Source organism: Caloenas nicobarica, chromosome 9 (assembly GCF_036013445.1).
Source record: "Caloenas nicobarica isolate bCalNic1 chromosome 9, bCalNic1.hap1, whole genome shotgun sequence".
Taxonomy (NCBI): domain Eukaryota; kingdom Metazoa; phylum Chordata; class Aves; order Columbiformes; family Columbidae; genus Caloenas; species Caloenas nicobarica.
In genome coordinates, this window is record NC_088253.1 from 7744075 (window position 1) to 7769636 (window position 25562).

General features: G+C 38.9%; 1 protein-coding gene across 9 annotated transcripts in view; it reads right to left on the reverse strand.

Annotated features, from left to right (window-relative positions):
* Positions 1-6355: 6355 nt before the first annotated feature.
* The window catches only part of ESRP2 (epithelial splicing regulatory protein 2), a 67435-nt gene continuing 48228 nt past the window's right edge, over positions 6356-25562 (reverse strand). For 5 of the 9 annotated variants that reach the window (XM_065640745.1, XM_065640744.1, XM_065640746.1 and 2 more), the window contains 6 exons: positions 23451-23672; positions 22245-22443; positions 20817-21012; positions 19628-19805; positions 10713-10824; positions 7642-7723 (listed from right to left, as the gene is read on the reverse strand). In XM_065640745.1, the coding sequence (XP_065496817.1) occupies positions 10735-10824; positions 19628-19805; positions 20817-21012; positions 22245-22443; positions 23451-23672 (885 nt within the window). In that variant the 3' untranslated portion in view covers positions 7642-7723; positions 10713-10734. Of the gene's footprint in view, positions 7724-10712; positions 10825-17410; positions 17445-19627; positions 19806-20816; positions 21013-22244; positions 22444-23450; positions 23673-25562 lie in introns of those variants that run through there. The other 4 variants (XM_065640749.1, XM_065640750.1, XM_065640751.1 and 1 more) reach the window with 4 other exon arrangements.

Consider the following 25562-nt stretch of genomic DNA (forward strand, 5'->3'; position numbering starts at 1 on the left):
TTCCCTCACCCAGAGCAAGCAGAAAATTAAGTGCTAATAACAGGTGATGATTCAAACAAACAGCAACAACAAAACAACTTTCAAAAGTTACAATGCTGTAACAGTTAAGGCAGAAGGTAGGGACCCATACAATAAATTGATACAAACCAGACAATTGCATATTCATCAGGTCTATTATAAAAGCTGTCCTCCCAAAACAAAAGCAACACAACATGTTGTTCACATTTTTGCTTATTGCTCAACATGGGAAGAATGTCCTTGAAGATCTACGAGCAGTAAAAGGCATTCAACATTCCCAGGCTTTTCACACAAGGTGGGCTGCCTTCTCGTAAGTCTAGATTTTTTTATTCTATTGGTATTGGCTCAATCTTGCTAACTTTTCTCTAAACTCTCCCTTGTTTCTAACCATTCCTTTGTACTTTCTGCTACTTCAACATTCCTAGTGCAGAAGTCTGAGTAAAATAAATCCTCATTACACTCACAGGAAGAAGGGAAAGAAAAAAAGGAAAAAAACCCAACATATTAAAACTAGAATTTCTAATATCAAAAAATAGGGTTGTATGTGCTTTCACTTAAAAACATAACCTGCAAATGAGCTTATTGCATTTGTTTAATGAAACACAAGTTTCTTTTAGAAACTTCTCACTTCAGGAGTTAATGATTTTTTCCTTAGAGTTCTATTGCTACATTCACTTGAACTGTGTGGGAAATACCATGACACTTAATACAGGGAATGCTACTATTGATATGTAACTCCTCTTCCCCCACCTCCATCATCCCTAATTTCACAGAATTCTCTCTTGAACAAACGAGGTAGTCCCAAAACGTGGCAAGTGCAGAACAACACAAGAAGATGTAATAGTGAACATTTAAAAAACCCTTCCCATTTTTATGGTACCTCTTTCTATAGTATAGAAATCTATATATAGAATCTATACTATGAACACACCATAGTCTGAATGATTAACATGCACGAGATCCTCTACAAAGAATTTCTGAATACTGTCAGTTCATAGTGCTCAACACAACCTAAGGATATGACCTGGGAGATGAAAATGAAAACCAGCCTACATCATCGATCTGGCTTTTTCTTTACTAGGGGAAATTAACACAGACAGGGTGATTCAGAACATCAAACATAGGCATTAAGATGGAGAGGCAAAGTAAATGTCAAGTCTGGTTCTTCTCACATGGAGCTCCAGCTCCCTTTGAGCCAAATGCATGGCCTGCTCTGCAAAGGCAGTATCAGGAGGAGGGCAAGGACTGGTGTCCCTGCATATGTGGCAACTGTGCCAGGACATCCAACAGCTGTGGATCTGGAGGAGGCTGGAAACAGGATTCAAAATAACAAGAACAGCAAATTTGCTCTCTGCCAACAGTAGTCTACAGCCCCCAGCAATGAGAAGCTGAACAAGCAGCTTCAGAAAGTCACCACCTCTCTGAGAGAAACCCTGCCACTATTGAGGCCATCATACCGCACAAGGAAACGGAAAACCAAGCACAAGGCCAAGAGCAAGAAAAATCGATCAGCAAAACACAAACACCACACTCAGATCTACCAGCTGGGAGCAGAGAGACGTCGCAATCAAATGCATGTCCAACGTCGGCTGCAATCATGGCTTTTGCCACCAAATTTAATTGGTCATAAACCCTTAACTTTATGCTCTTCAGGCTTAAGAGTCATTTTGCTTTCATTTCTTGGTCCCTTAGTTTCTTATGCTATAACACAGTATGTTCACATTTGGGTCACACTTAAAGCACTCCTTTTGTCCAACCTGTTCCACTGGATTTCTATTACTTTCATTATTTCTTTTTGCAGAGCAATTTTTAAATGTTTCTTTTCCTAACTAGAGTCAGATACTGCTGTAATTTTCCCAATTTAAAATAAATTTGTATATTTTAAAGTAACACTATCAAATATCAATGAACACACCATTCTACATGGAAAACTTTTAAAACAGTAAAACAAGAAAAAAAAAAAAAACAAACAAGAAAGAAACAAAAAGCCCACAATTGTTTCATGGGAAACATAATGCCTCTGAGTTTAAGACTAATGGACACCAGATTATTTACTGACATTTGCATGCAGAAGCTTCTACTGCAGTTGCTAACAACTAAACCCACAGGCCCTCAAGCATTTGCATCTCAAGCACACTACTTGCAAATCCTGATCGGAAGGGGACATCTACTGGTATCAAAGATTAGTGTAGGCACTAAACACCAAACCAACAGTTTAACAAAATTACAATACCAAATGAAAAATCCACTGCTGCGCAAGACACATCTAAAAACTCCTACTCCTGCCACTAAATAAATGAAAAAACAAACAAACAAAAACCCAACAAAAATAACCACACAAAAAACCCCAAACCAAAACAAAATAGAACCCCACACCACAGCAAAATTCTATGATTCTGTGATTCCAAATATATTCTTTCAAAGACACAGTTAACATTAAATAGACAAAATCATAACGATACTTTAGTAATATTTACAGAAGAGAAGGCATTTTGTTTAAACTTGACTTTTTATTATCAGCAGGTACACAGAAAGCAACATCAAATTACTAGATTTTTCAAAAAATCATCAAGTATATAAAGTAAAACGAAAAAAGAATAAAACGCCAATATAAGAAACAGCAATTGGCACGTCTAGATCAACATGCCATCACCTTTATTTGAATATTTACACTTCCAACTGCATATCCAGCTAAATAATGTAGTGGCCCTCACCCATTTATATAAAAAGAAAAAAAAGCCACAAAACAACAACAAAACAACAACAACCAAAAAAAACACCACCACAACAACAAAAAACCAAAAACAGGCCTCTGGTTTATTTTGGGTTTGCTTTTTAAAAATCCACATAACAAGTAGATCTAGAAAGGCAAAATTTTAAATTGACTACAGGCAAATCTTGGCACATAGCAGGAGAGTTTTCTGCTTCAGTGTATTTTGAGCTATCTTTAGATACAATCAGCTTTTAGAGGATACCGTAAGTGGTAGACTCAAAATTCATTAGCACAGACTTTGTCAAATACAGAACTCTACAAAACAGAATGCAACTGGTTAAACAGCAAGCCTTGTGATTCATTTTAACTGACTGAAATGAAACAAATCCCATTTAAAAAATGAAGGTGTTGAAAGGCTTTATTTCTTTTAAAAAAATCAGGAATTGAGTTTCACTAATAAAAGTTTGTTCACATAAACAAGCAAAAGTTTAAATCCATCTAGTGCAAGCCTGCTCTGCAGTTGAAGAAATTCCAACATGAAACACCTGATCTAGAGGCACAGCTGAAACTATTAAAATAGAGAATGGCCATTTCAAACTCAAACAAAAGATATAAGAATAAGCTATCTTCTCTCTAAATTGAGGAGGAACACAACATGGGATGGACCAACATATAAATAGTTTATAGCTAAACTAACAGTATCAAGAGAATGGGAGCAGAAATACATAAGTACAGGTAACATCTGCAAACCAGCACCATCAGAAGCACAAAACTAAGAGAAAAATGCAAGCAATGCTAATTCTGTTCTTCAATTACATAATATTGCAATACAAGCTCAGGTAAGGTATTTTGCTGATTGTGAGCACAGAATAAGTTCCTTTTTGTTTTGAAAAACAAGTTTTGTGGCTGACAACAAAGTGTGAGGACTCTTTAACAACAGTAACAATAAAATCAGAATTCTTTCCCAAACTTTAGATCTTCTTTGGCGAAACAGAGCGTAACACTTTCTGCATTCATTTTTCTTATTCCATTAAACTCCATGCACATAAAGACAGCAATCTCTTTGGTAAGGCTTTCACAACACAGCATGGCCTAAAAGATTGAACCGCAAGAAATAAATGCACCCATTAAAGAGAATAAAAAATATTCAGGCCTTATCCCAAATTCCCAGCCTTCTCCAGTGATGTAGGCCGTCATTCAAAGATGCATGATGCACGTGTTCATGTTCTATTTGTAGAGAACTCTTGGATTTGAAAGCCAGCTCATGAGATATAGATCCTCTACTACCAAACTGCAGGTAAGCAGCTCCGAACCGACACCACATCTGGTGCACGCTGCTTCCAGAAGTGCAGCTCAGGTTTGAAGATAAGCATACCTTAACTTCCAGAAGTTACCTGCTACGCCAGAGGTCTCCAGTGTTCCAGGTATTTCTGCCTCGACACGACCCCGGCTCCGGCCCCCCCCAGCTGAGCCCCGTCCCCCTGGGGCGGCCCCACCTGCGCACGGCCCGGCCGGGGAGCTCGGGCACCTGGGACTGCAGCAAAACTGCAACCGCCGACTGCAGTCGCAGTCTGGTTGGGCAAATGGCTGAGGAAAGAAGCGTTTGCAATCAGGTGTCACGTCCCGAGACACGGTGGAGGGAGGCGACGTGCCCTCTGACACGGCGGGGACACGGCCCTCCGGGGCCACAGCCGCCCGCGGAGCCGCCCCCGGGCTCCGAGCCCGTCCCAGCCCCGGAGCCGAGCCCTCAGGGACACCGCTCCGGCGCAGGCCCGTCTGGTTTTCACCGCGGGAAAGCGTAAAACACCAGGCGGCAGATACAGCCTCCCTTCGCTCTTCACCGCGGGGAAGCCGCGGCCGCCGGGAGGAGCCGGTTAGCCCGGGCCGCCCGGCCTGAGGGACCAACGGCCGCGCGCGAGGGACCAACGGCCGGCGCGAGGGACCAACGGCCGCGCGCGAGGGACCAACGGCCGCGCGCGAGGGACCAACGGCCGGCATGAGGGAACAACGGCCGGCGCGAGGGACCAACGGCCGCGCGCGGAAGGGGCAGCGGCGGCATTTGGTTTGTTTTAAGTACCGGAGCAATACACATGTAAGCGAGCAATGCCACTGTTTATTGGTTTACTGTTATTTTCTTTCATGCTTCTTTTAGGCAAGACCACCGAGTATTCAAAATAAGCAAGAAAGGTCAGGGTGTTTCTGAGCCTGCCCTGTTGTCACACCTGCACCCGGGGGGCTCTGGTCTAACCAAAATGCTGCCACTGCTCTTGCCCTCATTTTGCACAGGTAACTTAAACGAACGAAAAAAGCATGCTACTCAAAAGTCCCACGTGTTAGGTTTTATACACACAAACACACAGCCCCAAACAGCCCAAGTTCAGTTTCTACAACTGGTTTCCACCATCTCATAGTGCACAGGGATTAGAAGAGCAGTTGGTGATTGCTATGTCTCTTTGTTAATAGATACAGACTTTGCACATGGCAGTCTGTGACTGATTTCAGTTCACATTAGCATAGGACTGAAAAGTTAAACTGCAATCATTGTTGGCCACGCCATGAAGGTGTTTAAAGAGCAAGGGGAATGTGCACATTTCAACGTGGCTGGCGTGTTGAGGGGCTCCATTCCAGCCCCGGATCAGCTTGCCCAGCCTGCCAAAGAAGGAGCAGAGCACATATAAACAACAACAGAGGAGCTGTAAAAAGACTAGATGCTTTTAACAGATTAAGTATCATTTTAGCTAACAAAACCACAAGTTCCAGTACAGACTTTTAAGAGAAAAATAAGGTTATTTCAAATGATTGCAAAGCCATAACCAAGAAGTGACAAGCTGGACCATGGCAGAATGTACCAGTGTAATAAATGGACTGGTAGCTACATGGCATAGGTACTGTATTGCTCAGGATAGAGACTCCCCAAGTTTTTAAAAGGGAGAAGCATTCTCCTCAAAGGCACAATGAAAACATTAATATAATGGTGCAGGTCCTCTCTGGTATTCCAATTACTTTAAAAGTAAGATTTTTGGTAGACTTCACCACAACAAATCTTGGACAGATTAATGCAAAGGGTCCCACCTTAAAAGAATTAAAGAGCTTTCCCTCCAGTCGCTCCAGATTGTTACAAAACTTCAGCTGGGAGGCTTTCATGATGAAATGGCACCTGGCATGGGATGCTTCTGACTAGAGAAACAAACATTATTATCGTAATATGATGCTCCCCACCCCCATTTTTACTACAGAAAGGTTGTCTAGCTCCATGACATAAATGTAGCATCTTGTGTTGCACAGAAAAGCAAGTGACCACTTAGATCAATTAAATCCAAACATGACCACAATTTCAAGTTCAATACTTCCCCTGGCACCAGAATGAGAAAATTAAGGATGTAAACAGTTACATCACACTGCCTAAAAAGTGTTCCAGTACAAGAGAAATATGTATCACGCATATTTCTGGCTTACCAGCACATGCAAAAAGGAAAAAAAATATACCACAAACACACACACACACTCTCACAAGATACATATGCTTACCTAAATCTAGGAGAAAAATGCATAAAAGATTATTTATCAGAGAATGATGCCTCATGAAAATACATTAAAGCAGAAGCTACTTTCAAAAGCCAATACACATCGTAAGATTCTCTTTTATTTGTTGTATATAAAGAAGCATACATCATTCAGTTCTTTTAAGTACAACTCAAATCGTACACTAACAAAAAAGATCAATTCAGACATCCATGAACATGTCACAACAGGATTTATTACATTTTGCTCTGCTGGTATTGCACTTGGAATGGTTTTTAAGTAAGGCACAGTAAAAACAAAGTCATTTAGTGCTTCTACAGCAGATGTCTTTTTTAAAACACATGCTACATGACGTGAAAGTAATTCTAGCTTATGTATATACACACAGAGGGAAAAAGAAAAAAGCATGCACTAGAGGATTTAGATTTCAACATCTTGTTGTTTCATAATATACAAATAAAGTAGTTCAAAGATGTAAACAAACTGCATGCACATAAACTAGAGCAAAATCTTTAATACAGTATCTGAAAGCTATTATGCTTAAATAAAAAAATATAACTTATTAGTACTCAGGTTTATGTGCCATTTTTGTCCTGTAGAGATTAAAAGTTTGGGGCTGGGGGTAAAGGAGGATTTTTCTGGTTTTGCCATTGTTTCTGTTTTTTTGCTTTACACGTTGGCAGCAGTACATTGGAAAAAAAAAAAAAAAGAGACAAATATGGCTTTTGCAAAACAATGTATAATGAAAACATGAGCAAGCTCAATTGCATTTGGGGTCCAGCATCCTGCTATTTTCCAGTCAAGAACAATACAAACAAACAAAAATCAATATGATCTACGCTTTGAACTGGGAAAGCTATGCATTCCAAAAGACCTTTCTAAAGACATTTAAACTCTACAAAAAACAGACACTTTGTCAAGTGTAAACTCTTAAAAACTAAAGACAAAAGAATCTGAATGACTCAAGCTTCGCTTTCCACTTCAAATGCTACTGAACAGGTTTCTCCCCTGGCTGTGATAGGTGAAGTGCTATTAGATTGTCTCCAGAATTAACTAGGTGCTAGGAGGGGGGTTGCTTATTTTCAAACTATTAGAAATTATGTAAATTAACTGCATAACTTTTGGTTTCACTTTATCTTTGGCATAGGATACGCCATATTTCAAATTAAATACAGGACCACTCTACGTTCCAACATATTATGCTGCAAAGGCACATTTGTTGTTGCCTGGGTGGCAAGGGAAGACGTATTATTTTGCAAAGGCACGGTGTTTAGTGCGACGTTCTTTCCCCGTCCCCCAAAGAGTGTTTAGTCAGACCAGGTACAGTTGTACGTAGCGGCTTCCCAGGAGCTGTCCATTTTTCTCAGCCACTGCTTTCTTAGCTAGATCCAGGCTTGGAAAAGTCACCAAGGCCTCTCCACTGGGCTGGCCACTAAAGTTGTAAAGCACGAGGATGGATTCTGCGTGGAGCTGCAATGGTACAAGAAGACAAAAGAAAAAACCTAAGATCAGACACCACACCTGGAAATGCAGTTTTTAATGCTGTGCATCTGGTTCACTCCACTCCTGTATCTTTGGCAAAAAGATTCTGGATGTGAGACTGGGAAGGAAGAGAAGGACCGCAGATTAAAAAAATAATTCAACTTTTAGGTTGGCTTGGAGCAGCAGCTCTTATTCTGCTGGTGTGCGGAACAGAACGATGTAGACATAATTCCATGCAAAGATTTTTTTTAGAGAAGTAACTCAGGTTAAAGGTTGAAAGAGTTAGATGTTAATAATGGGCAAATGAAGCATGAAAGTCCAGGCATTCAGCGAATAAAAATCCTTGTACTATGTGGACTACTGTCCAAGTGACAAAGACTATAAGCCATATGAATACTCTCACGCAAAGTTTTTTTTTTTAAAAAAAAAGATAGAGCTGTATGAGACTTCTGTTTTGGGAGGATGAGCTGAACTTAACACAGGTATACAGTGCAAGAAAGATTGTTTGGTAAAACAAAGTAAAACTTGGTGCAGTCCAAATATATTAAAGAAACCTTTATTATAATTTTAACAAAGCTAAGAAAAAAGCAGGACAGCAAATGAGATTTAGTCATTGGAGTTGATTTACTTGGGAGAGCATTTGCCCTTGTGAATTCTTGAAGGGCAGTTTCAAAATGCTGTGTTTAAAGCAGATGTCTCTCTCTGCTGTATGGTACCCCAGCCACTTATAACATGCTGGAAGTCCTTCTAAGCTACCTTTGAAAGCCCTGTTTATCAGATAGAGATGAATCTCAGTGAAGTTTCAAAACCAAAGTTGAACGATCAAAAACTCAGCATACAAGACAACTTTGTGGGAGAAATCAGTGCCAGAAAAAACATATGGTCTATGCTGGAAAACCAGCCAGTTTTATGAGTATTAACCCAATTCAAGTTAAGTTCATGTCACATATGTCCTCGTGAGTTTATAAAAGGTTAAAATATTTAAGAGTTTTACTTTTTGTAGAATTTGTGTGTGCTTGGTATCCTGCAAGAAACAGACGTCTCAGTTACTACCAGTAGAAGTTTCTGATCAGCTTTATACTCAAACATATGAAAATAAAACAAGTACAGAGCTTCATTCACCCAAACACTTAGCAGGCAGTAAAAGATACAAGCATCAGTACACTTCAGAAACTAAAACCATGTATAAGACAGTTAGTACAGACTTCATATAATTTCTTCTCATAGAGATAAAGTTAGTCAAGAAATAGCATGCAGAAAAAAAATCAAAGACAATAAAACATGTCTGAAGCCCAGTTTATGTTTGGAAACGATCTTGGTTTATTACATAATAACACTGTGCTCAAAGAGAAAGTTGTGCACAGTTTAGGTTGAGCTGCAGATCCAAGCTAAAAGGTGGTCTGCTTTAAACCAGCTCTTTGCTGTTAATCCATATGGGATCAAGTCATTTAGCATCAGTCCTGAATGTAAGTTTAATATTGCTCTTCAGAGTCAGCTGAAAACACACGTAAAGCACAGTTAGACCTCTGGGCACAGAGGAGAGGTTTAAAAAGTAGTTTAAATAGCAGCATTAATGTAATACCAGTGTAAGGATCTGGAAATTCACATTATGAGAGTTGCATGGAAAGCAGAGAAGTCTACACATTCTGCAAACAACATAATGAAAAGGGTTAAATTAAACCCTTGTGTTTCATTTTAAGACACACTATGTTTAGGTTCTTATTTATATACATTTATAGATAGAAATAGATTTTCTTTATGTATATATATATATATATGTTTTAAAATATAGATTCAAATCCATACAAATCCTGTTTTCTGGATGCTTTGTTCTAAAAAGAGTGGTATCTCTATGATACTGCTTTGGCCTGCTTAGAATTCAGGATGAGCTGCTCCATTAGTTATTTTCTAGTCAAAGACTGTTCCCATCTCATCCACAGTAGAACACTGTTACTGATCTAGTTTTCCAATTCATCTCAGTAAAACAAGGCAGCCAAACAGATTGTCTGAGGTCACATAAATATGGAAATGCTCGGAGTAGTGATGGGTGTTCTGTACAGCAGCAGACCATGCAGCCTCTAAACTGTCTTCTCCTCAGCAGGCCTAACGATATCCTGAGAAACCAACTGATTTGAAAACAGAGTTGATGGTGATTATGCAAAAGCAGCTTTATCTATGAAGGTACTTCTATGAAAGCACAGAATTGGATTGCCATCTTTTTGTACTGAAAGTTTTGTGGTGTTTTTTTATTTGTTTGTTTTGGGTTGTTGTTTTTGGTTTTTTTTTTGAGAAAAAACCATAGCAACTGATCAGTAGTGTTTTGAATGGAATACAATACTACTGGGAAGTCATGAACTCCACGTAGGTCACAACAAAATTTCTTTAAGAATTATACATTAGTGCCAAAAATGCAGGAAGTTTACCATTAGCAAATTTAGTTAGTTGCATTAGAAAGCCACTATACCAAAGAAACCTCTCCTAAAAAAAGTAAATGTAATAGTTCATATTGCATTAGGGAGATGAAGAAACAGACAAATTAGTCTCTAGACAGCTATATGATACAGGAAAGAGAAAGCCAGAGGTTTGGGAGCTTTGCGCACACATTTATATGTGCTTTGTAGCCGTTAAAAAAAAAAAAAAAATCTTCTGCTATGCTAAAAACAAAAAATGGGACTGAAAGCTTCAGATGAGAAACAAACACTAATAAACCCTTCCAGAAGTTTAACACAGCATCTGAGCAGAACCAGGCGATCACACTACCTCCACCACTGCTATCCCATCACCTACAGATCACAATCAGCCTACTTCCTTAGGTTAGTTCATTTCTTAATAGGAAAAAAGCAGAAAGATTAAAGCAAGAATCCCAACACAAGCTAAGAAGGGGAAAAAGCCATAAGCAAAAAATCCTGTATCAACAAGCCCTTCTTGCCCTTCCCATTCACCACTGCAGACCCACTTTCTGCTGGTTGCATCTTACCTTCTTCAGAAGTTACAAAGAGTTACAAACAGACCCACTCTTTCGGTGCTTGTAACACACTCCTTGCTTGATCGCTCAGCTGAATAAGGCCATTGTAGTCATCAGGTGCATACTACAGTACAAGTGTGATATATGATAATCAGCATGAGAGGGAACAGTTCTGGTACAGCAAGCCACACAGACCACCATTTGCAACCATAATTAAGAGTATCAGCTATAACAACTGGCAGGAGACAGTGAATTTGACAGATACTATTTTTTATGCAAGATAAAAAAAAATACATCAACTGAACTACTGGCTGTAGAAATAGATTTAAAGTACATGCATATGGGGAATATTCTAAACTGTGTATTTGAACCGTTCCTTATCAAGGAAGGGAAGTAGTTCAGACCATGAAGTGCTCCTTTTTTCCTTCTGCTCATGAGACTGCAGCATCAGGTAACAACACACTTAAGTTCATATAATCACGCTTCCAGTAAAGACTGAGTGGGACAGACGAGCATCTTCCAGAATGCATACTGAACGGGGGATTAAAAGAAGTGTACAGAGCTCATTCAGATATTTTATGCAGTCATGGAAATAAACTGCAGCTTCACTAGGGTACTGATAAATACTTTAGCTGCATATAATACTTGCATTGTATAGACTACACCAGTGTAGTTAAAGAGAATCAATGTCCCAGCATGAATGCACTTAAAAGATATAATAGCATTTATACTAGCATAGTATATTTCCATATAGGAAAAGGAAAAACTACACAGTGCAACTGCATCATGATAGATTTGTACCAGAAGAATATTTAAATGAAAAGTGACTGTACAATACAGTCACACCAATAAATTAAAACAAAAACCCCCACATGTGGATCAGATCTAAAAAAAATATTTGAGATCCTGACTCTGAACAGTAATCATGCACGTTATTGGAGGGCCCGGTACAAATATGAAATCTATAGTGAGAAAATAGATCTTGGGCAATATGAACATTGTTTTGTATCTATCTTATAATCTTTCCAAATGACACATCCTGGAAAGGGACTGAGCATTCTCGCAGATGCTACAAAGACCACTGGAGTGGCTCCTGTAATCTAGAAGACAAAATGTTTAGCATAACCCAAGTTACAGAATATCTTTTCAGTGGCAAGAAGAGTTTCCCCATCTCCCCCAAAATGGATGTTTTGCACTAACATTTTGGAGAATTGCCAAATGCACACAATGCAGACATACTACACTGACTTATTCCTATAATACGAAAAGTCTCCTGCCAGCTTAGGGAGAATAAAGTATGATATTTGGGCATATGGGACATATTGTATCCATCCAAGGTGAAGATGAAAAGAAAGAAAAAACAAAAATCCATCACAGTATAGACCTTCCACAGAGAACAATAACCAAGAGCCCAGAGAATGTAAAAGAAAAGAACTTCCCAGAATTTTTACTACTGAATTCTAGCCACCTTCACATCTAGACCCATGCCATTAAGTAAAAGACAAATATAAGAAGTATTTTCTAGATAGTCTCTGCCAGGGCAACCAGACCGTGCAAATATTAGATTTATAATTTCCCAGACCTGCTCTTGAAACAAATCTACAAAATGTAAGTTTACTCTTTGGAAGGAATGTCTCAAGATAGTACATACTTTAAATTATCAGTAGATGTACAGTAGGCAAAGATCCATATCCTCTTGTGAGGGACAGTGTTTGAAAGGTTACACTTGAAATGCATAAAACAATGCGGAAAACATAAAAGTGTGAAAACTACCCTGCACAGAAATGTCAAAGTTGCCAGAGCTTAGGCCTAGGCTTAAAGAAAGAAGAAAAAAACAAATCAAAATACCTAGCAATAGAAGCAACTTCTAATCACAAGGAAGATAGGTAAGAGACTGCAGTTAATTAAAACAGAAGTTGTGGAACAGTAAATTCTCCAAACCTAGAGATTTCGAAAAGTAGTACTGAAAATCAAGCTAGGAAATAAAGTGGGGGAATTCTTATTCCCTGTGAATGAAATGGAAGCTACCCTAATTTGGCTGAGGAAGTATAGGATCATTAATACTTCTGATTCTGTCTGCATTTCAGAAACCCATAAGAACAAAAACATCCAGCCATGCAGGACAAACAGTGTAAAGCCAAGGCCCAACCTATAAACTCATTGCTGAACATGGAAACGCTGTTTTGCTAGCTTCACTGACAATGCAGTAGGCCAAATTCTACTTCCACTTAGATTTGAAAAATACCACCTAGTGATTCAACCCCCCAGTATAATCAGTTGCAAGTTCACTGAGCTAGACTGTAGCGGTTTGTTTCCTCTATAAATGTTATTGACACCTGAGGCAGTATGACAATACTGAGACAATATGAAATTTCACATTGGATTTTCAAACACCTAGCCTTAACACACAAGTAACTAGTAAAAAGTTACCAAATACAACAATAGTTCCTCTTAAATTTAAGTGAAATAAGAAGCTGACCTCACTGTTTGTGCCTCCACTACCCTCCTCTTATCCCACTATCATCTCCTTCCCACCTTCCTCGCTTCTCTGAACTAAAACAGCCTCTTTCCTCAGAGCTGCTGCCATGTTCCCTCCTCCCTTTGAGCTCACAACACATGGGGGCTTGGACTTCACTTCCAACATAAAAGATTTTCTGATTCCCACCCAGGGACTTCCACGTACTCTCAGTATGTCAACAGTAGCATTAAAATACAGTGGTCTACTGGAATGATGCAGTAGCAAATCTTGATTTTTAAGCCATTACTGAATCTATGAAATACAATCTCTAACAAAGTTTTCCTTCACCTTATCCTATTAAATTAGATACTCTCACATGCTCATAGACAATGAATGGGGGAGACCTGTTTCCTAGAATGACTGAGAACGCAGAAATAGATTCAGACAAAGCAATTTATCTTTTCCCCTTGAAGCAGCCATCAAGAAGTCTAGCTTTGTCTAATGCAGAAGATCACACAGAATACCACTGTTAAAGGAAGAGATTCACTAGAAAAGTAGTCTCGGATATTAAGGACATGAAGATATGGTTCTCAACACGTGCTCTGCTGCTATACTGATTTCTGCAGTGACCCGGGATGGGAGCTAGGATCAAGAAAAATGGAAACTAAATATGGAAACTAGGTATAGGATAAGGTTTGCATTTATAACCTAACCTAGGAGAAGGAAGGAAAGCAGAACCTTTGGAAGTGGTTAACAAATAAGTTTCTGAGGTCAACAATTAGCTCTATGGCAGGCTGCAAGATGGCAGGAAGACTATGCATACATACTGTGAATAAAAAGGGAGATGATTAGAACAGAGATTATATTGAATAGTGAAGAACAGTGTTTCCTGCCCCCTACATTCTTCTTGTTATCTCCTCTGTGACAGTGGGGACTTTTATAGCTTGAGACATGTCTGTTAATAATGGCAAAATTATGTTTCCTGAAGGACGTGTTTCCCCACAGAATCAGCAGTTTACCTTACAAGCATAAGGTAAATACCTTTCTAGGTATTAACATTTGAAATGACAGAGATACTTCAACTCATGTATATTAAATAACACTGTATTATAATATTAAATAATATATTACAATATACTATAAAATAATAATAAATCATAGATGTATATAAAAGAACACTAACTCCTCTCTCCTAAAGGAGATGATAATTTCTGGCCAACAATTACTTCCAGTATGGTAGCATATCCCAGACAATCTGCTATGCTTAGTGCAGTGCAAAGCTTTCGAAGACAATAGGAATCAGGCAGACTTGTTATAACAATAGAGAGGTAGTATACTACACTCTCTCCTTGTATGTGGTGGCTTTTTTTTTCCCCCAAGCTATTTTATGTCTTTCAGAAATACCTGCTACGTTGAGGGGAATATGGGACTGTTCTTGTCACCTCACAGACTGTGCACAGATTTAACCAGGTCACTAACCAGCAAGACATTGATTTCCACTTCATTTTTGCAGTTCCTTCCCACAGTGGACATTCAAAGATCAGTCTAAAACAGCATACGCAAAGCAATCCAAGGGGAAAAAAAAAAAAACATCCATTGCTAAAAACAAAATTAAAATTGAAAGAATATTTAGACATGCCTTGACCAGGAAAAAACAAGGGGAAATGAAAGAAAGGGAAAACATCATGGACAAAATGACCACTTCAGGATTGCAGCTGCACTTCTCGCCTAAATTACCGATAAACTCTATCACAGAACAGTTCCCAAAGGGAAGAAATCCAGCTCTCAGGCTTTGGAAAAAAGTCAAGATACAGTAAGTCTGGAACATAGAATCAGATTTGATGGCTAGGGAACTGCAACCTTTGGCACAAGGGTCAGGAGAAAACCCCTAATGTATACGAATTGTACCTTAAGAGTGCAGACACAAGCACTAGCAACCACCTGAGTGCCCTGTGGAACAGATACCACCTGAAAGTTTTGTGGAACAGATAGTGAAACATGTGATGCCTGTTCCCAAAAATACAGCATGAGGATGGTGCCACTTCAGTCTCTTGCTCCAAGCATGGGAGGCAAACGAACAGAAACAGTAACCTCTCATTTACTAGGCCCAGTCTCACAGATGCTTTCTCCACACAGCCAACACTTCCAGGTGGAAGATAAATTTAGGAATAAAGAAAAACAAACAGCATACGCTATTCTGAGTGCATGGGAATGAGCCTATAATAGCCCATAATTTTGCCAGATGACTTCAAATATCAGTAAGTAGTAAATTCTTCCTCTACCACACCCTCTTTCCCTTCCCTAGACAGAAAGTAGGCACACAGACACAGGGTATCCCTCTCAGACTACAAAGCATCAGATTTCAAAAGGAACCCATAGGAAAGAGAGAACACTTCTTTGTTTAAGCATGCGTTTCAGAGGAAAAAACCTAATCCCTAAAAAGTCAGTAACAATGAAGCCTGCTGTCCTGATACAAGATAGAAATGTTGTTAATGCCCTTGGAATTTAGCCATCCATCCATTTCCCTTCACTTCTTTATTACTGTTTTAAGCACAAGCCACCCCCCTCCCTCCTACAATGAGCCCTGAATTCTCAGTCTCCAAAGACTTGGAGGATTAATATACTGCAAAATCTCCTTTTAGCTGCAAATAAAAGGCACCTAAGCCCAGCACAGGTTTAAAGAATGGTATTTAACTTAAGCTTCTCTTACAGAAAAACGTGTACCATACTCATACACAGCTTACCTATATAGCAAGTTTGCTTTCCAAAGACTAATCCACGCAGTCTTTTTCAGGCAGACATGAGTTCACTTTATATTCATGCCAAGCTCCAAGAATCTGGGCAACTACTACTAAATGCATCCTGAATTCTAGCTAAGATGACAGTTGTGAACTAGCTTTTGGTCCACTAAGAACACAAGGTGCAGTTAAATCTACTTGTACACAGATCAGAATAGCAATTCTGTCAATGTTAGCAATAACCTTGCATTCTCATAAGAAGGAAAAAAAAAAGTCATTATTTGTAGACTAGAAATATTTCTCATCGATTCATTTAGTGGATAAAGAGTAAAATCCATAAATGATTTAGCCAGTAAATAAAGAAAAATACTTTTCAGTGAAAAATTTCGTTCTGATACGCAAACAACTTCACATACATCTATCACTCAACTACTACACTTGTTCCTTCCTCTTTTACTTGATTGCTCTCACTGCTTCTACAACTGTACAGTGTGATAGCCTAAAGTAACACTGAGAAGTCTGTCGCATGTAATTACTATTTTCGTACCACTTCTTCCTCAAACTCTTCTGCACAGGATCTGAAATAGGAATTATTTTTCTTAATTCTAGAGGGTCTCTTCACAATCACATATTTTTCAAATTATAAGGGAAGTTTCCTGTAAATATCCATATATCCGTTAGTTCAACATAATACCCAAAGACCAGCATCTGCTGAGCAGCTGGTGTTTTACCACTTGTCAGAGCAACTACTGTCATCCCATTGTACTATCTGAATTGTGTGGTGGGGTTTTTTGTTATTGCGGTTTTGGTTAGTTTGGGGTTTTTAACATGAATTACTTACTGAATCAGGAAGTACTAATATTAGCTCTTTTGAAGATTACATTACACTAAGTACAACATTATACAGAAAGGTGATGGGGAAAATGACCATCTCTAGGATTTACTATAAAAATTCTTGACAGGTTTTTCAAGATTGTTTAATGCAAGATATATTAAACACATGCAAGCTGGAAGGAACTCTCAACAATAAAAACAAGAAAGCAGAACTACAAGAAGAAATCAAGCTACTGAACCACTAAACAAGAGGCTAATGTTGATAAAATTAAATGAAAACCCAAATGCTGATCTGCAGATATTTACATTTTTTTATTATTAGAAGCATGTACTGATGTTGAGACCAGCTTGTCGAAGCTCAGGATAAGCAAAGTCTATCTCCTAAGAGGCAGGTCTGGAATGAAAGGTGCTTTCACTTAAGTAGCACCATGTGCATACATGCAACATACAGAGCCCATGAAGATGGAAGGAAGAAAACAGGAGAGAATAAAGCAAGAACTAAACCTTAAAACCTGTTCCTTTCAGACAAGGACATACAAAGATAAAAATCACCCTTCAATCTCGGCATCTCCGATCTGGTTCCCAGAATACCAACATTGAAGCCCACTGAATACCAACATCATTTAGTTATACAGAGATTAAAACCATGCCCAAACCACTAATGATTATTAGGGGCTCACTTTATAAATGAGCAAAAGCATCGTGCAACAAATCCTTGGGCAGCAGCAGAAAGTGAAAAAATAATGTGAGGAGAGAGGAAAGGGGAGGAAAAAAGAAAAAAATTAGTTATTCCTCCAGAGACTTAATATTGTCCCAGCACAGAAAGTCATCACCTCTTTTTTTTTCCCCCTAAAGGAATGAGCGAGTATAAAACCAGCATTACCACATGCGGGATTCCAAGAACAATTCAAAATAATTCCTTGGCTCCTTTATAAGATATTGAACCCGATCTCATTTGGACAACATCTTCTAAAGAAATCAAAGAGGTGACCAATTTAATAACAGTAACTGATGATGACAGGAGGTTGCAGCAGAAGAATATAAATAGTTCTCACCTTGTGGCAAAATTTCTATTCATTTGAAACATTTAATTGCACAATATAAACACTATGAACTACTCTCCAAATGCAGAAACAAGGAAAAGGACAAATTCAGCATCAGACCAAAGCCCAGATTCACTAAACTGAAGATTTAGTGGAACTCAGAGCCACTAAACATTGTCACTGACCTGTTCAATCCACAGATAGGCTCAGGTCACATTTCTCAATAATGCACTTGCAGTTCTAGCTGAATTTCAAATAAGAAAATAGGCTTCCCCACTTAAGGTTTTAACACACCCACCATTAATCCACCAAAAACTTCAGTCAGTTGAAAAACAACAGGTAAAGTATAAATGGCTGAGCAACGGATGAATGACTACTACTGTTCATCTGGAAACCATGAAAGTAACAAGTAATTGAACTTGGTTTCATCTCTGGAAATATCTGTTGAAGAAAATGCCCTAAAATACAATGGCATTTAGTTTGTTTTTAATGTTTGTCAAGATTTATGACACTTTTTATAAGTTGACCTTCAATTTTTTCCACTGAAAAACCAAATATGTGAAACTACTTTCAAAACAGAAATGTAACATTTGAAAAGAAGCCACAAGAGGTAGAGCCACTGTATCTTCCAAATACTCAAAACTTGAAAAGTATATATATAGGCATCTTTTTTCAGTCTATGTTCATTTACATAGCAGACTTCTGGTTCTACAAATTAAAGCCCGTTGTCCTTTAAGAACATTAAAGGAACAACAACAAAAAAGAAAACAGGAAACATCAGGCATGGCATGTTAACTGCTACTATGCAGTAAAAAGAACCCATCTGCATCTTACCCTTTGGCAACACCACTGTTATCCAACTTACAGAATTTTGAAGTGCAAACATGCAAAAATTGTCTTTTCATACACATTACCTGAACAGTGTTTTAAGTCAGGTTTATGTCAGGGCTTCTGAGTAGTACCATAAGAACAGAATTGGTATTTGTGTAAGTGATGTTATCCACACAAGGTAAATACTCACCAGAATATACCATATTCAATTATGTTTCCTTTTAGCAAATATATGATGACAAAAAATTGGATATAGATACAACATCCTCTGAGATGAAAGGCAGGAGACATGAAAAGACCCATTCCATGAATTCAAATAAGTGCTGCTAGGAAAAAAAATGCTTGTACATGGTGCTTTTTTAAAAAATGTCCCTCAAGAAGATAAGTTTGTATGTGTTAGCTCACTGATAGAGCATTGAATCAGTACATACTATAGCACGCAGAACACTTGCTATCTGTACAGAGTGGTTTGGAGAACAAGGTTTTCCCTTAGGTTGCAATGTAATGCAGTTTTAATGTTCCTGCGTGTAACCAAAATAATTAGTCCTTGAGAGACTGTCCGACAGAGGTATCTGCCTCTCCTTTTGTAAGCAAGTCACCGCATCTAGGTCACAGCCTTTTGTACTTGAAATTTGCTCGCTGGTTTTGACATTTAAGCCTTGAAGGTCAAACACTGACCCTACCTAGGGTTCTCACCAAAATGTGGCCAGGACTGAAAGCTTTTGGCAGCCTTCACCTTCCTTTGGCAGCCCCACTTACACTGAGGCTCTCTGCTTTCATGCTCTCCAAACTCAAACCCTAACCCTAGACAACAGATCACTGCTTTCAAGTTAGGATATGTTTGCTGTATAAGAAATAAGGCAAATTGCATGTTAAGCTTTGGTCTGCCAGTTAAATATAGAACATTGAGTTTGCATACTCATTCAGCCATTTCCAAAAGCAACGACTTGCTCAGTTTGATCCCAACTGGTCATTATTCGGAGGTCCAAATATAGTATTCAAGGAGAGGGACTGCATACTAACCTGGTATCCCTGGAAGAAACTGAGTATCTCCTTCATTCCTGTGTTATATGGCAAGCCCTGCATACGGACTAATGCTCCAGGTTGGGGCAGAATTGGACTGTGGGTGGCAGTGGCAGCAGCGGCTACAGCTCCTGGAGGAGCCGCAATATACCCCACCGTGGTAGGGGATACTGGAGGACTGAAAGAGAAAGGGGCAAAATTGTTATGAAAGTCAATGACTGGTTTTAGTACTTGCAATAGGCAAGGATGGAACTGAAAATATAAATTTGAGGATAATCCCAGAAATTACAGAAAAAGAAGCAGGTCTGATGTGGCCTGCTTTGCGGGCTTTCGTCATTTCTCTTCAGCATTTGATAATTTATTTTTTAAAGAAGGGAGGGAAAGGAAAATATTTAACATTTGTAGTTGAAGATACAGAGTGGTACTTGTTATTTCACAGGGGAAGAGAAAAATTGTAGCTACAAATGACTTGTTTGAAGATTGTTAATAAAACCGTAACGAAAAATGCATGGGGGGAATCATAGTATGAAAAGCAGACAAGGGCCCAAATCCGGCACCTCTAAGCCACAAAACAGTGAGTAAAGTATCATCTCTGGTCAGGGCCTGTCCAGCAATTTACCAGATACTCAGACTAGTAAGTGTCAAAGGCATAGGAACTATCAGTGAACACAAACTCAAGCACCAGACTTCAGTGAGCCACGTTGATACCATTTGTGGGAAGAGAAAAGGTGGAGATCATCTGCTTTGCTTACACACAAAGTGTTCTTTGGTCTCACTGATATAAGAAATAAAACCTAGTACACACCTATGATGAGTCTTTCAGTACAGAAACAGTTATCGTAAGTCCAAGAACAAACTAAGCATTGAGGGTAGAGGCATGTAGTGACACAGCTTCTCGTTTGGCCAAGAAATAGAACCGCCTTGATGACATTGCCCCAGTGCCAAAAATACTGTTAAATATTAGACCAACATTATCATGAGATTCAAACAAAACCTACAAAAAAGCCCAACTTCATTGCAAGGCCACAGAGAATCAGTTGAAATGGCTACTGCCTCTGCTGATGAACATCAACTTCCCAGGATTATCTACACCAGGAGTACAAAGCTAAGAGCTGTTCACGGGTGACCACACAGTTGCCTGCTCCACTGACACTAAATGTCAAGAGAAGCATCTAAGCCTAGGAGTTACCTGGGGTAGTAAGCTGTGTAATTCATGTAAAGCTGAGCAGCCTGAGCAGGGTAGTAGGTAACAGCTGGAGGAGCAGCCGTGGAGGCCTGGGGAGACCTGGTGGCTGGCAAGAGGGCTTGTGGCTGGTAAAGCGCTGCTGCTTCTGCTGGGATCACAGCTGCTGTTTGGAAAGCAGCATAAGTTGGTGGAGAAAGACCTAAGAACAAACCAGGACACAGCAACAACAACAAAAAAAAAAATCAGAATTGAGATCTCTGCTGTGGGAAAGGAATTTTTCATCCCAATGTGATTAATGGTCATCTGGGCGTGATGAATGAAGACTTGTGCAAAGACTGCTCTCTAGCCTCTCCCCTGCAGGCCCCTGCTACATCACCGTGAATGACAACTGAGGCATTCAAAATGAGCAACTGCTAAGAATTCACAGCTTCTAAAGCCGAGCAGCCTTGTCCATTTATAAATGGAAAGTAAGGAACTTCAGATTTATTCAGAGAAAGCATAAAGCCATGTGCATAGAGCAAGCAGGCGTGCACACCAACACAGCCTCCGTTCTTTCTAACAGAAGTTGTACTCTGTGGGACACAAGTACCAAAATATTAGTTACACATGGGTGTCCACAACTGCCGAACATGAGTCATGTATAAGCCTCCTGCAACTTCAGAAAGTGTTTTTAGTATATAGCAAATGGAAAAAAAGAAAGTCTTGCTCTGTCACTAATCTGCTGCATCTGGATGAACAAATATCTGATTTGTACAGGAACACAAAGCTTGGCTTGGTGTGCAAACTGTTTTGAATACTATATTTAGCAGCTTTTTACTATTTTGCACATACATATTGCTATCTGCTTAGTGATTTGGTAGTGAGACTGATTAGAATGGTACTGTAAAGTTCCATTATAGTTCCACCATAAGATTCATTGTAATCTTAAATAAAATAAAAATATAAAAATCCATCAAACTTTACCACTCTATGGTCTGTTAGCATATCATCCCAGTGGGTGTTTTCCTTCAAAAAATAAGCCCAAAGAGTACCTTCTCAGCGCTCTAAGGCAAGATAGCAAGAGCACTCATTGGCAGCTAGAATATAGGAATTTTTTCCCCCTTTTAAAAATCCCTCTAATTCCAGGTAGGTTTTGTTACAGGTAAGTCTACTGCAGAGCTCAGAAGAACAGTACACCCGTAAAAAGCAAAGTGTGCAACAATTTCACTCGCAAGGCGTTGCTGCCCTCTAGTCACCACCGAAAACACAATAAAAATGCCTCTGATCAGTCCCATTATTGCCCAAAGGGAACAATTCCAATCTTGACATGTATATAGATAGATGATTATTGATCATGGCAAAACCCAAGTCAAAAGGTGAAAGGCCACAAAGCTTCAGCACCTACCACATATCAGCCTTTAGCAGCAGAGAGCAGAAGAATTGCAGACTTACATGGTAACTTACATGGCGGTGGGGATAAGCCACTACGATTTAAAGTGCCACCCATTAAAACAAAGTTCATCTCCTCTCCTGAACACTGGAATACTTCCACGTAACGGTCCTTCATCATTTTTTTGTGACATTTTTGAGCCACCATAAAGGCTTTATCAGCAGATTTCATTTGGATAAAAGCATCACCTGATGGTCGTCCCTGGGGAAGGGGGGAAAATAATCATAAGTCAATCTGTTATTAAAACACCCAGAGCACAAGTAATGCAGAAGGTACTAAGATTAAATGTCTACTGAAAGTCTGTATTGTTCTTCCTCATCTGGCACCAATGACTAATAACTCAATAATTATTTTTAGACCAGAAAGGTAAGACTCATGTAACCAGTGCCCAGTTAACACAACACAACTTCCATCTTCTGCAGGAAGAAATGAGGAATAATTTAACATGGAAACAAAGTTCAGAGGCCTTTAATCCAAACACTGTTCAAAGCAGGGCTGACTTTCAAGTTACATCAGGCCACTCACGGCCTTTTCCACTTGAATTCCAAGCATCTCCAGGGGCGGAGACTCCATAGCACCACTGCAAACCTGTTTGAGTGCTTAACTAATTTCGCATTGTGATTTTTTTTTTTCCCTTTTCACCTAATTGGAATTTTCCTTGATACAGTTCATTAACACTGTCTCTTATTCTTTTGCTGTGAAGCTATCCCTATGATTATGTCATTACAAAATATCCAAAACACATTTTTAAATTATCAACTTCCTTTTAAAGTCTGAGAAGTCTCTAATCAAGTTGGAAGTTAGGAATTTTTCTGAATTTTTTTTTCCCCACATACCACCCAAACAGCACAGCTACCATGGAGCAGAAACCCTGAAGCTGACAGAGCAGCTATGCCATCTAACATGAGACATTTCTGCCTTGTGTAATTCCAGTGATTGACTGAAACACAAGGAGCTATTGAAGCCAGCCTCCAGGATGAAGCTGTCATTGAAAGAACAAGCTTCTTCCTCCCCAGTCTTATGCATGCATATACAGAAAGAAAAGCATGTGTGTATGTAAAAGGGAGGAGAAATGAGAAGGAAGGAAAAGACAGGCAAAGAGAACAGAGTATAAAACCAAAAGCAGAGCCAAGGACAGGTAAGCTGCCCTGACTTCTAACCCTGTTCAATAACTGGGAAGTGGATCCTCCCACGCAAAATGCTGTTACCTGTTGATTAAGGACCATGTGAACTCCATGGGGCTTAATATCACCTGTGGCATCTCCCATAAATTCCAGGATGTCATCAATGCCAGCAGTGTACGGAAGGCCTCTGAGCCGGACGCAGTCACGTATGCTGCCCGTGGCAATGGTGTAGGGTGGGGGTATGACAGGAATGATGGGAGTTGGGAGAGTGGGAATAAGAGGTGTTGACATATATCGATTAAGTACCTGTTGGCAAAAAAAGCACATTGATAGAGACTTACAAATCATCTGTTTGAGCACAAATCAATTCCCACAATACTATTTCACACATTTAAATAAATCTGCTTCCAACATCAGAGAAAAAAACGTGAAACCAAATTATTGCAGATAGTTTCCTGTTAGGCGTTTCAAACTCAGAATTTGCTAAACTCTGATAACACACCTTTCTAGTCTCAGTATAAAAACGTTAAAAGCAGATTACAGCTCTTTTTAGAATATCCCAAAAAGGAACATCTGAAAACCACATTTGTGCTAATACACCAGTATTGTCACATACAGTTCTTACTTAAATTAGGGTAAATTAAAGACAATCACTTTTTTAAAGAACTGAGACCTGAAATAACTAATAAGTAAAAACACCAGCTCTAGTTCCTTCACAAAAACTGACCAGTTAAATTAGGGTGTTTGTTTTTTAACCTGAGTGATCATCTCCAAGTACAGGAGACCTTGATGTGAATATTGTTGTGTGGTGTGGGATTTATTTTTTTTTTTTAACTCTTGACTCATTCCCAAATGACAAAGGCAACATAACTTGCTGCCGGGGCCTACTGCTGAAAAACATATTTAGCAATGATTATCAGAAGAAATACATTCCTCTGAAAGAGGTATCAAAGGAGAGGTTACAGAGCTTTAGTTTTGTCAATAATGATTCGGCCTAGGGAGTTAGTCTCAACAGAAGCTTTTTTTCAAGAATCTATAATACTTGTAGCACCTTTCAGTTCAAAAAATCTCTCCCTCAGCTGTGTACAGAATATTGCAATTACTTCATATTAACACTAAGTAAATGAGAGTTGGCTTTGCCTCTTGTAATTACTCAAGCAAATAACAACTAACATCTCTTGCTCAAGTAGCAAAAAACCAAGGGTTGTCACCCTACACAGCTGTCATAGGGGAAGTAAGTAATGACACATTGGTAGAAGTTTTATGCAGGTCTCACTAACAAAAATGAGAGCAAAGACTTGGTCACTGTGACAAAGTGGTTTTGTTCCTTAGAGGACTTATTATAGCTTCATTCTCTCTAAGGAGTAGAACTGAGAATGAAGAAAAAAAAAAAAATCTCACCATATCATTTCAATTAGTCTTCACAACACCCATCAGATTCTTGGCTGTTCTAATCTCCATAACACAGTACTAAGGGTAAATGGCAGGTCTACAAGTCTGGATATTCTTTTCCTTGCCTCATTGCTTCTATGGAATAGACTTCTCACATTACATAGGTTGAAACAGTAACTGTATTAAGTTTTCACAGCCCATGGTTATGCAAAGACCAGATCAAATCTCATAATGGCTCCCTTTGACATCATCATTCTAGCAATATTTTATGTCAGGCAGAAAATGCAATATGCAATGTTCTTCACAGGCTTGAGTTTCTGGTGCCAAAATAAAGTGGTTTAAGAATGTGATAAGAGGAACTGGTAAAGGATGAGGAAAAAAAAAAAGAGGAATTTACCATCTTAAGAAAACAAATATTTCACTTCATTTCACCAAAAATTAGATACATCCTGGTAATTATTAGTTTCCAACAAAGCAGTTGTAGGGAAAGCTGTTTTAATGCATGCAGATTTGGATTTAATATTGGAAATTCTGTGCAAGAACATCAGAAGTTAAAGACAATACTGCAGATTTTCAAGATGTATTACTACAATACTATCGATCTAGAATATTTTTTAAATTATTTTTGTGATTTCAGTCAGCCTTTAAGCAGAAGAAAATTATCCAATGATTTTTAGTCTACAATCTGAGGGATGTTAAAAACCAAAAAAAACCAGTGGCAGTAAAAACCAAAAACCTGTGCTGCGCAATTTTCCATACTAATCAGGAAGCACATATGGCCCTTTCTAGAACTTGACATCTTTA